General features: G+C 46.9%; 1 protein-coding gene and 1 pseudogene across 1 annotated transcript; one reads left to right on the plus strand and one right to left on the minus strand.

Moving 5' to 3' along the window:
• Positions 1-868: 868 nt before the first annotated feature.
• On the minus strand, positions 869-1525 carry LOC136488728 (phytosulfokine receptor 1-like). The gene has a single exon (XM_066485556.1). The coding sequence runs from the start codon at positions 1523-1525 to the stop codon at positions 869-871; it is 657 nt and encodes a 218-aa protein (XP_066341653.1).
• The window catches only part of LOC136488729 (probable leucine-rich repeat receptor-like protein kinase IMK3), a 58915-nt pseudogene continuing 47056 nt past the window's right edge, over positions 1524-13382 (plus strand).

Genomic DNA, 13382 nt, shown 5'->3' on the forward strand with positions numbered 1-13382 from the left:
CGGGAGGTGGGCCTTTCCAACAGAACATAGAGTTAGATGCATCATATGTTCATTAACTTGTGAGGAAATCTCGGTTAGGTTCATCAATTTTTAAAGTGGTTTTTTAGGTCACAAACTTTGTACGTCGTATCACCTATGTCCATATCTCTCCGAGTTAGCTTCTCGTGCTGATGTGGCATGATGCCGTGGCCATGCAGGCCAGCCGCAGCCCTGCGGGCGCTAGAGCAGAAGCCGGTGGCGCACAACAGGTCGTTGGCCGTGAACGCCAGCGGCCCATCAAAGTGCACCAGCTCACCACCAACATCCCCGTCGGACTCCACCTCCGCCGCGCCAGACCCTGGCTTCTCGCCGCGCCCGGCAACGGCGGCACCAGCGCCAGCACCAGCCTCCTTGGCCGCCGCCTGCTTGGACGACGATCCCGGCGACGATGAGCAGAAGTCGATGCCGTCACCGTGGGTGCGTGAGCAGGCGCGTCGTGGCCCCACAGGCGCGCGGGCGAGCCGCCACTGCGGGCATGCAAGGAGCCACCACCGCGGCCGCGGCCTCCGCATCACGACCGGCGCTCCTCCTCCCCGACGCCGGAAGCGTGACGACCGCACCCGCGGTGGACGACGTGGCCTCAGGGACGACGGCGGCTGCGGCTGCGACCTGCTGCTGCTAGTCCTACTCCTGCGCCATGACGACGACATGCACCTCGGCCTCGGAGAAGTAGTGCGACGACGAGGACGCGAGCGGGCCCTGTCCCTGTGCGCCACCGGACGCGCCAGCGCCCGCCCCTGCGCCCGGCCGACGGAAGCTCCACCGCCTCTTCTCCCTCACGGGAGGCCGCACAGGAGGCAGTCGGCCGCGGAGTCGCTAGCCGCGGGCTCTACCGATTTCGGCCTTGGGCGTGGCTGTGGCTGCGTTCGCCATGCTGCTTTGGATCGGCGAGCCGCGCAGGCCAGGGCAGCGTCTCGGTGCCACCACCGTCCTCGGCGTCGCCACCGTGGAGCCAGGCGTCGAGGCTGCCGCACTCGAGGAGCTCGTAGACGAGGATGCGGTCGCGGTCGGCGGTGCAATAGCCCGGCAGGCGCATGAGGTTCGGGTGGCTCAAGCTGCCCAGCACCTCCAGCTCGGCGTGGAACTCACGGTTGCCGGCGCCTGCGTCGCCGTCGCCGGAGAGGCGCTTCACGGCCACCGCTGCGCCGTCGGGGAGCATGGCGCGGTAGACGAACCCGAAGCTACCGTCGCCGATGATGTTGTCTGGGGAGAAGCTCCTAGTGGCGGCGGCAAGGTCGGTGAGAGAGAGCAGTCCACGGTCGTGCCATAGAAGGACCACGACGGGCAGTCTGCTGGCGTCGTACCGACGGGCGCGGGGCCTCCCTGTCTTCGTCGTGCAGCGCGCCCGCCGGGGATGGAGCTCGCACCGGAGAGGATGGCCTGCACGCTCGCTAGAGAGGAGCTCGCGGCAGCGAGGGGCCTGGAGGCCTCCCGCGTGGTGCTCGCGCCCGCGCCGGAGCGTGCACGCGGTCGAGCTCGGGCCCATGACGGTGCCCGCACGTGGCGGAGCCCTTGCCCGAGGCAGAGCACAGGAGCGCCGGAGGAAGCTGTTGGAGTTGCGCCGGTGGCCGACCATGGAGGAGGGGGTGAAGCGCCGCCGGAGGAAGCCACCGGAGAGGAGCTCGCACTGGCGACCGGCCATGGAGCAGGGTATGCTTGCGCCTGACCGGTGTGATCCCCGCCGCCGTCGCTAACTCCACCAGGCTCGTCCGGCTCAACCTCAGCCGGAACGTGCTGTCTGACGTGGTCTCGGTCGAGGTCGTCGTGTCGGCATCGCTCATGTTTCTTGACCTCTCATACAGCAACCTCTCCGGCCCCAGCCCCATCCCCGATGCCTTCGCTGGCTCCGATAAGTCGCCGTCTTCGACCTCCAAGCTCACCCTCGACGACGACGACGACAGCAGCAGTGACAGCAAGGAGGCCATCACCGGGAGCTACCAGCTCGTGTTCCTCAGCCTGGCGCACAACGCCCTTGATGGGCCCATCCCAGAGTCCCTCACCATGCTCACCAAGTTGCAGCAGCTCGACCTCACCGACAACAACCTCAACGGCACCATCCCAGCGCAGCTCGCCGTGCTGTCCGACCTCAAGGCGCTCGACCTCTCCGAAACACTCTCGCTGGCGAGATCCCGTTGGGGCTCGACAACCTCACCGCCACGCTCTAGTCCTTCAACGTCTCCTACAACAACCTCTCCGGCGCAGCGCCGTCCTCGCTAACGCGCAAGTTCGGGGAGCCCGCGTTCACGGGGAACGTCCTGCTCTGTGGGTACTCTACTTCCATGCCCTGCCCGGCGTCCCCGTCACCCGCGGAGGAACCGCCTTCGCGCGGAGGGCACAAGTTCAGCAGGAAGGCGCTCGTGCTCATCGTCGCCGGGATCATCGTCCGAGCAGGCGGCGGCCAAGGAGGCCGGTGCTGGCGCTGGTGCCGCCGTTGCCGGGCGTGGCGAGAAGCTAGGGTCTAGCACGACGGAGGTGGAGTCCAGCGGGGATGTTGGTGGCGAGCTGGTGCACTTTGATGGGCCGCTGACGTTCATGGCCGACAACCTACTGTGCGCCACCGGCTTCTGCTCGCGCGCCCACGGGGCTATGGCTAGCCTGCATGGCCACGGCATCATGCCACATCAGCACGAGAAGCCAACATGGAGAGGTATGGACCAAGGTGATACGACGTACAAAGTTTATGGACCCAAAAAGCCATTTTGGAAGTTGATGGACCTAACCAAAACCTCCTCACAAGTTAATGGACCTCTGGTGCATTTAACTCTAGAATATATATAGACATAAAAGATTGGGAGGTTATTTTTTATTCCTTTAAATATTGATGATTACAACATAGAGCTCCCACATATAGTCTTGCTAAGGCTTAAGAGTTTGGTAAGAGCTCAGATATAAATGGACTAGGATTAGGATTTCTCATTCTCTTTTCCTTCTAGGATAGAGTCCCTATGTTTTACAATAATCCCCTTTAGGCGATTACCACGATATGCACATGCCTTATTAAAAACTCCATAAAAAATCCAGTGGGAAAAAACGGTTCTTGGAGAAAAGAGTACATCACATTCGTTAATTGTATTGCACATGTTATCTCACTAAAAACCTTGCGTGAGAAATCTTTAAGTAAAAACTCACATAGAAAAAAAGAGTACAACATCTAGCCTTCTTGGTCATGTATTCTTTAGAATATTCTATTCTTCATTAATAGATATTTATCTTCATGATGTATGCATAAATTTTAATGTTTTAGTAAATATGATCTACTTGATCTTTGTAATTCTAGGGTTTTAATTACCTTCAAGGTAGATTCAAACAAATCGTTCCCCCTCATAAAGCCATACTTTGAACTTCATGTTCAAATCACACTTTTTCATAATCATGTGTTTAATTAATGGTATGCAGTACCACATACTATATATTTCAAAACTTGGCTCATAATTCTTCTATGAATTATAATATGGGTATAAACAATAGCAATAAGCTTCATGCATAATGACCATTTACTAGTTGTGAAAAACGAATAATTTTTTTTCTTCAGGGTAATAATTCATTTCAGAGAATTATGGGGGTAAATAAGTTAATATTCATATTTTCTAGATAGTGTATCAAACTATTATTTTCTCCCAATATTCTCATAATATATATGAGATTATTTTGTCTCTTTGTTATTTCCCAAACAAGAGATGATTTGTTGTTCTGCATACCCAACACTAACGATGCGCGTGCTTAGTGTGTTGGATTTCATCTTCATGATGATCCTCTTCATGAGGTGCTTAACCTTCTTCATGAGGTATTCTCTTCATGAGAATGGAGGATTTTTATTTTATTTCTATTTAACAAGTATACGCGTCTGTTGACACCGTTTTTTGCACGTGTCAAAATGATCGGAGTAGACTAATCGGCAAGGGGAAAGTTATTGAATACTTTGATAACCGATGAAAGCCAGCTTGTAAAGATGGTTGCCGATAGCTGGTGATGGTCGATGGAAAGGTTGATTTGGAATCGGGCGTTGCCGATGAAGGGAGGCTGGAAGACTACTGCCGATGAAACAGGGAATGTGCCGATGAGGGAAGGCTGGAAGACTACTGCCGATGAAACAGGGAATATGCCGATGAAGGAAGGCTTGAAGACTACTGCCGATGAAATAGGGAGTATGCCGATGGGAAGGAGGACAGTGAGGTTTCCATCGTAATTGAGGCGGACAGGGAAATAGATAGAAGTTGATTTCTTTTTCTATATTAGTTAGAGTATGATTCATGTAAGAGTCACGTGTTTCCTTAGATATGGGATTGGTGTCCTAGTTGTGTTTGGTTGTGTCTCTTTAGATCAGGGTATAAATATGGAGTAAGGGGCAATGTAAGAGAGATATCAATCAATATCAAAACCAACTTTTACTCCTATTTGCATCTACTTACTTTTCGGCGACTTCGTCAATTTGCATACTTTTTCTTTTTTACGAGTTCTCATTGGATCGGCGAGCTGCATCGTTTCAGTGCGACCTTCGGCGATTCTCGAGTTCCGCGTGAGCACCTCTTGGCCGTGACTTCCGGGCGTATCGCTGTTGTCAGGACTAAAGTGTTCGTGTCTTCATCCTTGTCGATTAGCAGGTCAAATCGACTGGCACGCTTTGGATATCGATTCGGGTATTAGCCCTTTGTGTTTGCAGATCCGCTTTTGCATCAACACATCTTTTGGCACGCTCGGTGGGACCAATCAATCAATATGTTCAATTCCGAGATCGATTCAGGGAACATTATCGCAGTATCAGAAGAAGATCTCAAGGAAGAACAGAGGCAGGCTATGGAAAAGGCTGTAGAAGAATACAAGCAGCTTTGTCTGAGATCATTTAGCTTGAACAAGAGTGGACAAGTCATCCAGAAGCAAGATTTGCCGTTGCCTCGGCAGGTTACCTTTGACTCCAATCCTGGTAAACTTCAAGAGATGGTTAATTCTGCAGTAAATCATGCTTTGATTAATCACTCCAGTGTGCTGTCCAATACTGTTCATAATGCTGTGGTTTGAACTCTCAAAGAAGGACAAGCGGCACCACATTACGTTGGGCCTGCCTATCATCAACCAGAGCCAGCATCTGTCAAAACTCCATCGGCTCCTTCGGCCGTTGTGGGTACAGAAGTTACTTCCCCTCCAGTATTGACGGGCTCACCTAATGTTCAATCTACACCAATACAATCAGACCAGGTACTACCAGGAGGGCGAGTTCAGCTTAATACAGATCTATCGGCATCAGCTATGTCAGGCCCTGTGTCTCAGAATAGCCAGATTCCTACTAATTGGTGGGGATATGGCATGCCTCCAGAGTCATCTGCTTTCAATCCTAGATTGCCTCAAGTGTTTGACGCAGTAGGGAGAGCGCCTATACCATCGGCCGTTTCGCCGATGGCTCAAGTGCCTCAATATGCCGCAACTACTTCTGTGCAATCAACTTCAGGAGGTTTCCAGATGCCTATGGTTCAAACATTCAATTCAAGTCCATCGGCGAGCTTACTGCCGATGCAGCAGAAAGCCCCTGCTATGAGTCAAACTGGGGTTCAGTTCATGCCTCAAACCGGTTTTAATTATCCAACAATATCAGCAAATTACCAGCCATCGGTAAGTTTTGTACCGATGAGTTCTAATAATGATTGGTCAGGACAGTTACCTGTTCAACATACAGTTCAGCGAAATCAGCAGGTTGCAGGGATTCAACAAGGTCATATGCAAGCTGGTTTCCAGAATCAAGCATCGGCAGCCCAGCCGATGAATCCTTTCCAACAGGCTAATGGACCACAAGTAACGGCAAATATGCCGATTGCTGGAGATCGTGGGCCACAAAGATATGTGGAGGGATGTCAGCAGGCACCTGTAGAAATTCAGCCGGTTCGTCAGCAGGAGGCTGATGCTTTTTGGGCCGATAAGATAGCAGAAATTATGAAGGATCAGTTTGGGATAAAGCCCAAGGTCAATACTTATTCTTATCGGACTCCATACCCTCCTGCATACGATTTAATTCCTCTCCCAAATCGGTACAAGGTACCGGATTTCACTAAATTCTCTGGGCAAGATGATACATCAACAATGGAACATGTCAATCGCTTCATTATTCAATGTGGAGAAGCAGCTAACAGAGATGAATTAAGAGTTCGATTATTTTCATCATCTTTGTCTGGATCAGCATTTACATGGTTCATTTCATTACCACCAAATTCTATTATTACTTGGGTTGATCTAGAAAAACAATTCCATAAGTATTTCTTTGCTGGAATCCATGAAAAGAAGCTTACCGATTTAGTAAAATTGAGACAGCGTAATGATGAATCGGTAGAGAGTTTTGTACAAAGGCTACGAGATGTAAAAAATAAGTGCTACAGCCTGGTGCTGGATGATCGGCAGCTTGCCGATCTGGCTTTCCAAGGGTTATTGCCACATCTTAAAGACAGATATGCTTCTCAGGAGTTTGAAAGCCTCAGTCATCTTGTGCAAAGGATCTCTGATCAAGATACTAGGGTTTTTGAACCTAAAAAGAATTGGAGTAAAAAGGTATCATTTGTTGAAGAAGTAGGAGATTCTGATTCTGATGAAGAACCAGTTATCGGCTTAGCTGAGTGGGTTAAAAATAAAAAGCCGATATCTTGTCCCTTTGGTCAAAAAGAGCCAGAGAAGTTTACCTTTGATATCACCAAGGCCGATAAAATATTTGATCTTCTGCTTCAAGAGGGCCAAATTAAGCTGTCACCTAATCATGTGATCCCATCGGCAGAAGAGTTGAAGAAGATCTTGTACTGCAAATGGCACAATGCAACTTCACACGGTACAAATGAGTGCAAGGTATTCAGGCAATAGTTACAATCGGCTATTGAATCTGGGAGGATTAAGTTTGGTACTTCCAAGGCCCAGAAGCCGATGAAAATTGATCAACACCCTTTTCCAGCAAATATGTTGGATGCCAAAGGAAAGACCAAGGTCTTGACATCAGAGGCTGCTGAGAAAAACGCGTCAGTGGACCCCCAACATCGGATAACTACCGATGATGCAAAAAGTAAGGGTTTGCTAGGAGAAAGCAGTAGTTCCAAAAATCCTCCTCGATCTGGCATTGTGATTACTCATCGGAGGCAGCAGGAGGGTTGGCGTCAACGTAATGACCGATATCGACAACAGCAAGAAGTGAGACGTCGGGAAGAATGGAATCGACATAAAGATCATTGGAGATGTCCGTTTTTCATCCATTGCTGGGAAGAAGGTATTAAATTGCCAACTGTTGAAAATTGCCCTGAGTGTAATGGTTATTACGGAGTCAATCGCTCAGAAAGGAGGTTTCAACTTGGTAATCAGGGTTCGTTTATCAATGAGCCGATCAGAGGCAGAGCATCAGTGCATGATCGGCTGGGGGGCAGACTTAGTGTACATGAGAGGCTTGGTAAACGCGCTGGATATTTTCCAAGGAATCAAGAGGAGCTTGAGGAGATGGCAAACGCCAGAGTTCCCGATGAGGAAATATTCTACAGGGACCCTAATATACGTCGTGTTGAACCAACTAGGACTTGTTATCAGCCAGTTTGGAAGACCAAGTTTCCTCGATGGTGCCCAGAGGGTCTGACAAAGACGCAGAGGAGGAGGATGCAACGTGAGCGTCAGGAGGATTTATACCAAGAGGAAAACTCCTCCAATGAAAAGCCTGGTCGTCAGCAGTGGCAGGTAAAACACAAAAATAAGGGTCCATCGGCAGATGTTAATATGGTATTCATGTTGCCGATGGAATTTTTGGCACTATCTGATAATGAGGAAGGAGTTGTTCTCTCTGATCAAGTAGCTCAGTTAACACTAGATCCAATGATGACTGTTTTTGAGAAACCTACCGATGACGAGAGACAGCATCTTAAGGCTTTATTTGTGAAGGGCAGAGTTGATGGGCAGCCTGTGTCTAAGGTACTTATTGATGGAGGGGCTGCGATTAATATTATGCCTTATGTGATGTATCGGAAACTTGGTAAGGGGGATCAAGACTTGACCAAAACCGATATGATGTTGAAAGATTTTGAAGGCAATGTGTCACCGGCTAAAGGGGCAGTGTGCGTGGAATTGACCATCGGCAGCAAAACCTTGCCAACGACGTTCTTTGTTATCAACGGCAAGGGTGCATACAATCTGCTTCTAGGGAGGGATTGGATTCATGCTAATTGTTGCGTTCCTTCTACAATGCATCAATGCCTCGTACAGTGGATTGGGGATAAGATTGAGGTTGTCCCTGGTGATTCTTCTTATATCATCGCATCGGCAGAATCAGATACTTATGAGCGAACTAAATGCATATCAGGAGAAGCTTGGGAAAAAGAGTTCCTTAGAGTTGCTGATTATGAAATTCCACCGATCCAAGCAGTCGGTTCTGAAGAGGAGTTTTAATGGATAGGTTTGCCGATGATGGAAAATTAGGTCAAGGGTTCACATCGGCAGATGATTTAGTAGAAGTAGATATTGGTGATGGTGATAGGTCAAGACCTACTTTTATTAGTGCTAAGTTAGATTCCAAGTGTAAGCAGCGAGTAACAGATTTGTTAAAAGAATATAAAGATTGTTTTGCTTGGGATTATACTGAGATGCCTGGATTAGACCGATCGATAGTTGAACATCGGTTACCTATCAAATCTGGATTTCGGCCACATCAGCAGCCAGCGCGCCGATGCAACCCTAATGTACTTCCTGACATTAAGGCCGAAATAACTAAATTAATTGAAGCAAAGTTTATTCGGCAATGTCGATACGCAGAGTGGATCTTTAATGTGGTTCCTGTTTATAAGAAAAATGGAAAACTTCGTGTTTGTATTGATTTCAGGAATCTCAACAAAGCCACACCAATGGATGGTTATCCAATGCCGATTGCTGATTTGTTGATTGATGCTGCGGCTGGACATCAAATTATCAGCTTCATGGATGGTAATGCAGGTTACAATCAAATATTCATGGCTGAGGAAGATATTCCCAAGACTGCTTTCAGATGTCCAGGTCATGTGGGGTTGTTCGAATGGATAGTCATGACGTTTGGTTTGAAAAATGCCGGTGCTACTTATCAAAGAGCTATGAACTTTATTTTTCATGAATACATCGGCACATTAGTGGAGATATACATTGATGATGTAGTGATTAAGTCTGGAGATATCACAGCACATTTAGCCGATCTGCGAAAGATACTGGAGTGCACAAGGAAGCATGGATTGAAGATGAATCCTAATAAATGTGCATTTGGTGTATCGGCAGGACAATTCTTGGGTTTTATGGTGCATCAGCGAGGCATTGAAATCAGTAGGAAGTCTATTGATGCAATTAACAAGGTGATTGCTCCTGCCAATAAGACTGAATTGCAATCTTTGATCGGTAAGATTAATTTCATTAGAAGATTCATATCTAATCTGTCGGGTAAGATCAAGGCTTTCAGCCCACTACTTAAATTAAAAGCTGATCAGGAATTCGTATGGGGAGTTGAACAGCAATTAGCCCTTGATGAAATTAAGAAATATTTATCAAATCCTCCAGTGTTAGTTCCACCTCAACATGGAAAGCCTTTCAGGTTATATTTGTCAACTGATGATACAGTTATCGGTTCAGCCCTTATTCAAGAATTTGAAGGGAAAGAACGTGTTATTTATTATTTAAGCAGAAGGTTAGTGGATGCTGAGACGAGGTATTCGGCCATCGAAAAATTGTGTCTGTGTTTATACTTTTCTTGTGTCAAATTAAGGCATTATTTGTTATCTGCCGAATGTACGGTCATATGCAAAGACGATGTGGTCAAGTATATGCTGTCGATGCCGATATTGAGTGGTAGAATCGGCAAATGGATTTTAGCATTATCAGAATTTGAACTACGTTACGAATCAACTAAGGCAGTTAAAGGGCAAGTGATGGCTGATTTTGTCACTCAGCATTGTAATACAGTGGACTTTCTGGGGATTGCTCCCTGGACACTTTTCTTCGATGGGTCCACATGTGGTGAAGGAGCAGGTATCGGCATTGTGTTAATTTCACCTCTAGGGAGGAAATATGAGTTTTCATTGCCGATTGTTGCTACAGCAACAAACAATCAAGCTGAATACCAAGCCTTGATAAAAGGGTTAGAATTGTTGAAGGAGATACGTGCCGATGTTGTTGAAATCTTTGGTGATTCTATGCTAGTTATAAATCAATTGGCTGGAAGTTATGAATGCCGAAGTGGAGCTTTGATTTCGTATTATGAAAGATGTTTGCAATTGTTGAAAGGATTTAGAGGTTTTCGTCTTGAACATATCTCTCGATTGCATAATGAGGAAGCTAATCGACTAGCTCAGCATGCTTCAGGGTATCAGCCTATTCAGGAAGTGCTAACATCGGCAATTGATACCGATGACTGGAGGAAAGAGATTGTCGATTATTTAAAGGATCCACATAAAAAGGTTGAGAGACGTATAAGGTTTCAAGCTACCAAATATGTGCTCCTCGATGATGAATTATATTATCGAACTATAGATGGAGTTTTACTTAGATGTGTTAGCAATGATGAATCGAAAAGCTTGATGGGTGAAATTCATGAAGGAGTATGTGGGGCACATCAATCGGCTTTCAAGATGAAATGGATGATCAGAAGGAATGGATACTATTGGCCGACTATTCTTGAAGATTGTTTTAAGTATTTTAAAGGATGCCAGGGGTGTCAAAAGTTTGGTAATATTCAAAGAGCGCCTGCATCGGCTATGAATCCTATAATCAAACCGTGGCCATTCCGGGGATGGGCTATTGATCTCATTGGTCAGATTTATCCGCCATCGAGTAAAGGACATAAATTTATCCTGGTTGCTACCGATTATTTTACAAAGTGGGTTGAGGCAATTCCTTTAAAAAAGGTGACATCGGTCAATATGATTGATTTTGTGAAAGAGCATATTGTTTACCGATTTGGTATTCCTCAGACTATCACTACCGATCAGGGCACTATGTTTACATCAGGAGAATTTGATGAGTTTGCTGTAGGTATGGGAATTAAAATTTTAAATTCTTCTCCATATTATGCTCAAGCTAATGGTCAAGCTGAGGCTTCTAACAAAGGGATCATCAAACTCATTAAGCGCAAAATTGAAGAAAATCCTAGGAGGTGGCATACAGTATTAAATGAAGCCTTGTGGTCATATCGGATGTCATGTCATGGTGCAACCAAAGTAACGCCTTATCAGTTAGTATATGGACACGATGCAGTATTGCCTTGGGAAATTAAGGTTGGCTCTAGACGAATACGTTCTCAAGATCAGCTGACAGCCGATGATTATAATACTCTTATGAAGGATGAGTTGGAAGATGTGGCGGGTCATCGGTTAAGGGCTTTAGTTAGTATCGAAGAAAATAAGAAAAGAGTAGCTAGATGGTATAACAAGAAGGTGAAAGTAAAAGAGTTTGCCGATGGAGATCTGGTCTGGAAATTGATTTTACCGATTGGGACTAAAAGTTCAAAGTTTGGAAAGTGGTCTCCTAATTGGGAAGGTCCATATCGGATAAATCAGTCTGTTCCTGGTAATGCATATATTTTAGAAACCCTCGAAGGGGTTGTGTTTCCCAGAGCGATAAATGGAAAATATTTAAAGAAATATTACCCTAGTATCTGGATAGATGCATAAAAGTATAAGTGCCGATAACAGTACTATCGGTTGGAATTATGCAAGGATGTCAATGTCTCATGAAGTGCCGATACAATAAATAAGATTACACGTTCAACAAGGATTGGATAGCTAATATCGCACGCAGGCGAATCTGGTCGGCTTCCTCCATTTCCTTGATATCGTCATCGGCGGCACCCTCCACAGGCTTGAGTTTTTTCTTCATGGCTAAAGCTTTGCGAGCTTGGGTATCTCTTTCTTGCTGAAGGGTCTTGATGGCATCGGGTAGCTGGCTTTCTTCTTGTTGGGCATGAGTTAAGGCTGCCTCAACTTCTTTCAATTCAGCCAATAGAGCCATCTTCCTTGCTGATAAATCTAAGATTTTCTGCTTAAGTTCAGCGCCCGAAGTCTGCAAGTTGCCGATGCCCTTATGCTTCTCATCGGCAATCTGTTTCAGTTGTAGCATCTCTTCTTTGAGTTGAGCCTGAGCTGCTCTATCGGCAATGCGCTGAGCGGCCCGTTGATATTGCAGTTGGCGGCTTTCTAGGTGAGCTGCTGGGAAGAGTGCTTCTTCAACATCGGCAGGGACCTGGCCCCGAATTGTTTTGAAAATTGCCTTTGCGGGGTCCGAGTCATCTACTAGTTGGGCGGTACCTTGTTGTAGCAAGTTCAGGAGGGTTTCCAACTTGGATTTAGTCTCTGCCGATATTGTTCCCAGTGCAAGGGAAGAACTTGTCTCCTCTCCATCGTCGTCAGAAATATCAATGGCAAAGGAAAATAGGCTGTTCGGGGAGTCTTGTTCCTGAGAGAGAGAGAGGGAGATCAGTTAAGGGGTAAGTATGAGTATTGTAAATCAACTAGGCTGATCGGTTTACCTGTTTCAAGGCAATTTCTTGTGCTTGACTGGAGGAAGCAACCTGGAGTATGTCGTGTGGGGGATCGGCTGAGCTTGCCGATGGGATATCCTCTGTGACTTCATCGATGGTGGGCTCTTGAGGTATGACGGCCGATGATATTGGGGCAGATGTAGGGATCGGCATAGACCTTTGTCGTTTTGGCTGTGCTTCAGTATCTGTTGAAGCTTTGCGTTTTGCTTGGACATCGGCAACGATGGGCTGGGGGGCATCGACACTTGTTGGTTGTGAAGCTTGGACATCTGGTACGTTTGTCGATGTACCCAATTGTTGCTGCAAAACAAGTGTAAGAGATGATATTTAACAAGTAAAATGTAAAGTCAAGAAGCTACCTCTGAAGGTTCATCGAAGGAAGTGGTGCTTGATATCGGCGGAATTGCCGATGACGATCCAGTAGTAGCTCTTACCCCCTGATGATTAAGGTTAATACAGTTTGTGATCGGCATAAGTAAAAATAAACGAGGTTGTTACCTTAAATGCTTTGACCAAGGTTGTAGCAGCAGCCGATGGAGTAGCCCTGGATGTAGCCAATTTGGACTTGGAAGTGATGGTCTTGGTACGAATCTTCTGGTGGGTCAAAGCGGCTAAGGTGGGAGCGTTGTAGCCGATCAGCGATGTTGGGGAAACAGGCCGGAGATTGAAGGGTTTCCCACTTTTGCTCACCGATGGTGCTGGGTTGTTAACCTGTTACAAGAGAATCGGTTACTGATATATGAAGGGAAAAGCAGAAGGGAGTTAAAGGAAACTTACCGCATCGTTAGGGATGGCGTATTCAGGATCGATCATGTGCCGATATGTGTGAGCAGAAGTTGCGAACAGTTGT

Source organism: Miscanthus floridulus, chromosome 10, assembly GCF_019320115.1.
Source record: "Miscanthus floridulus cultivar M001 chromosome 10, ASM1932011v1, whole genome shotgun sequence".
In the NCBI taxonomy this organism is placed as follows: domain Eukaryota; kingdom Viridiplantae; phylum Streptophyta; class Magnoliopsida; order Poales; family Poaceae; genus Miscanthus; species Miscanthus floridulus.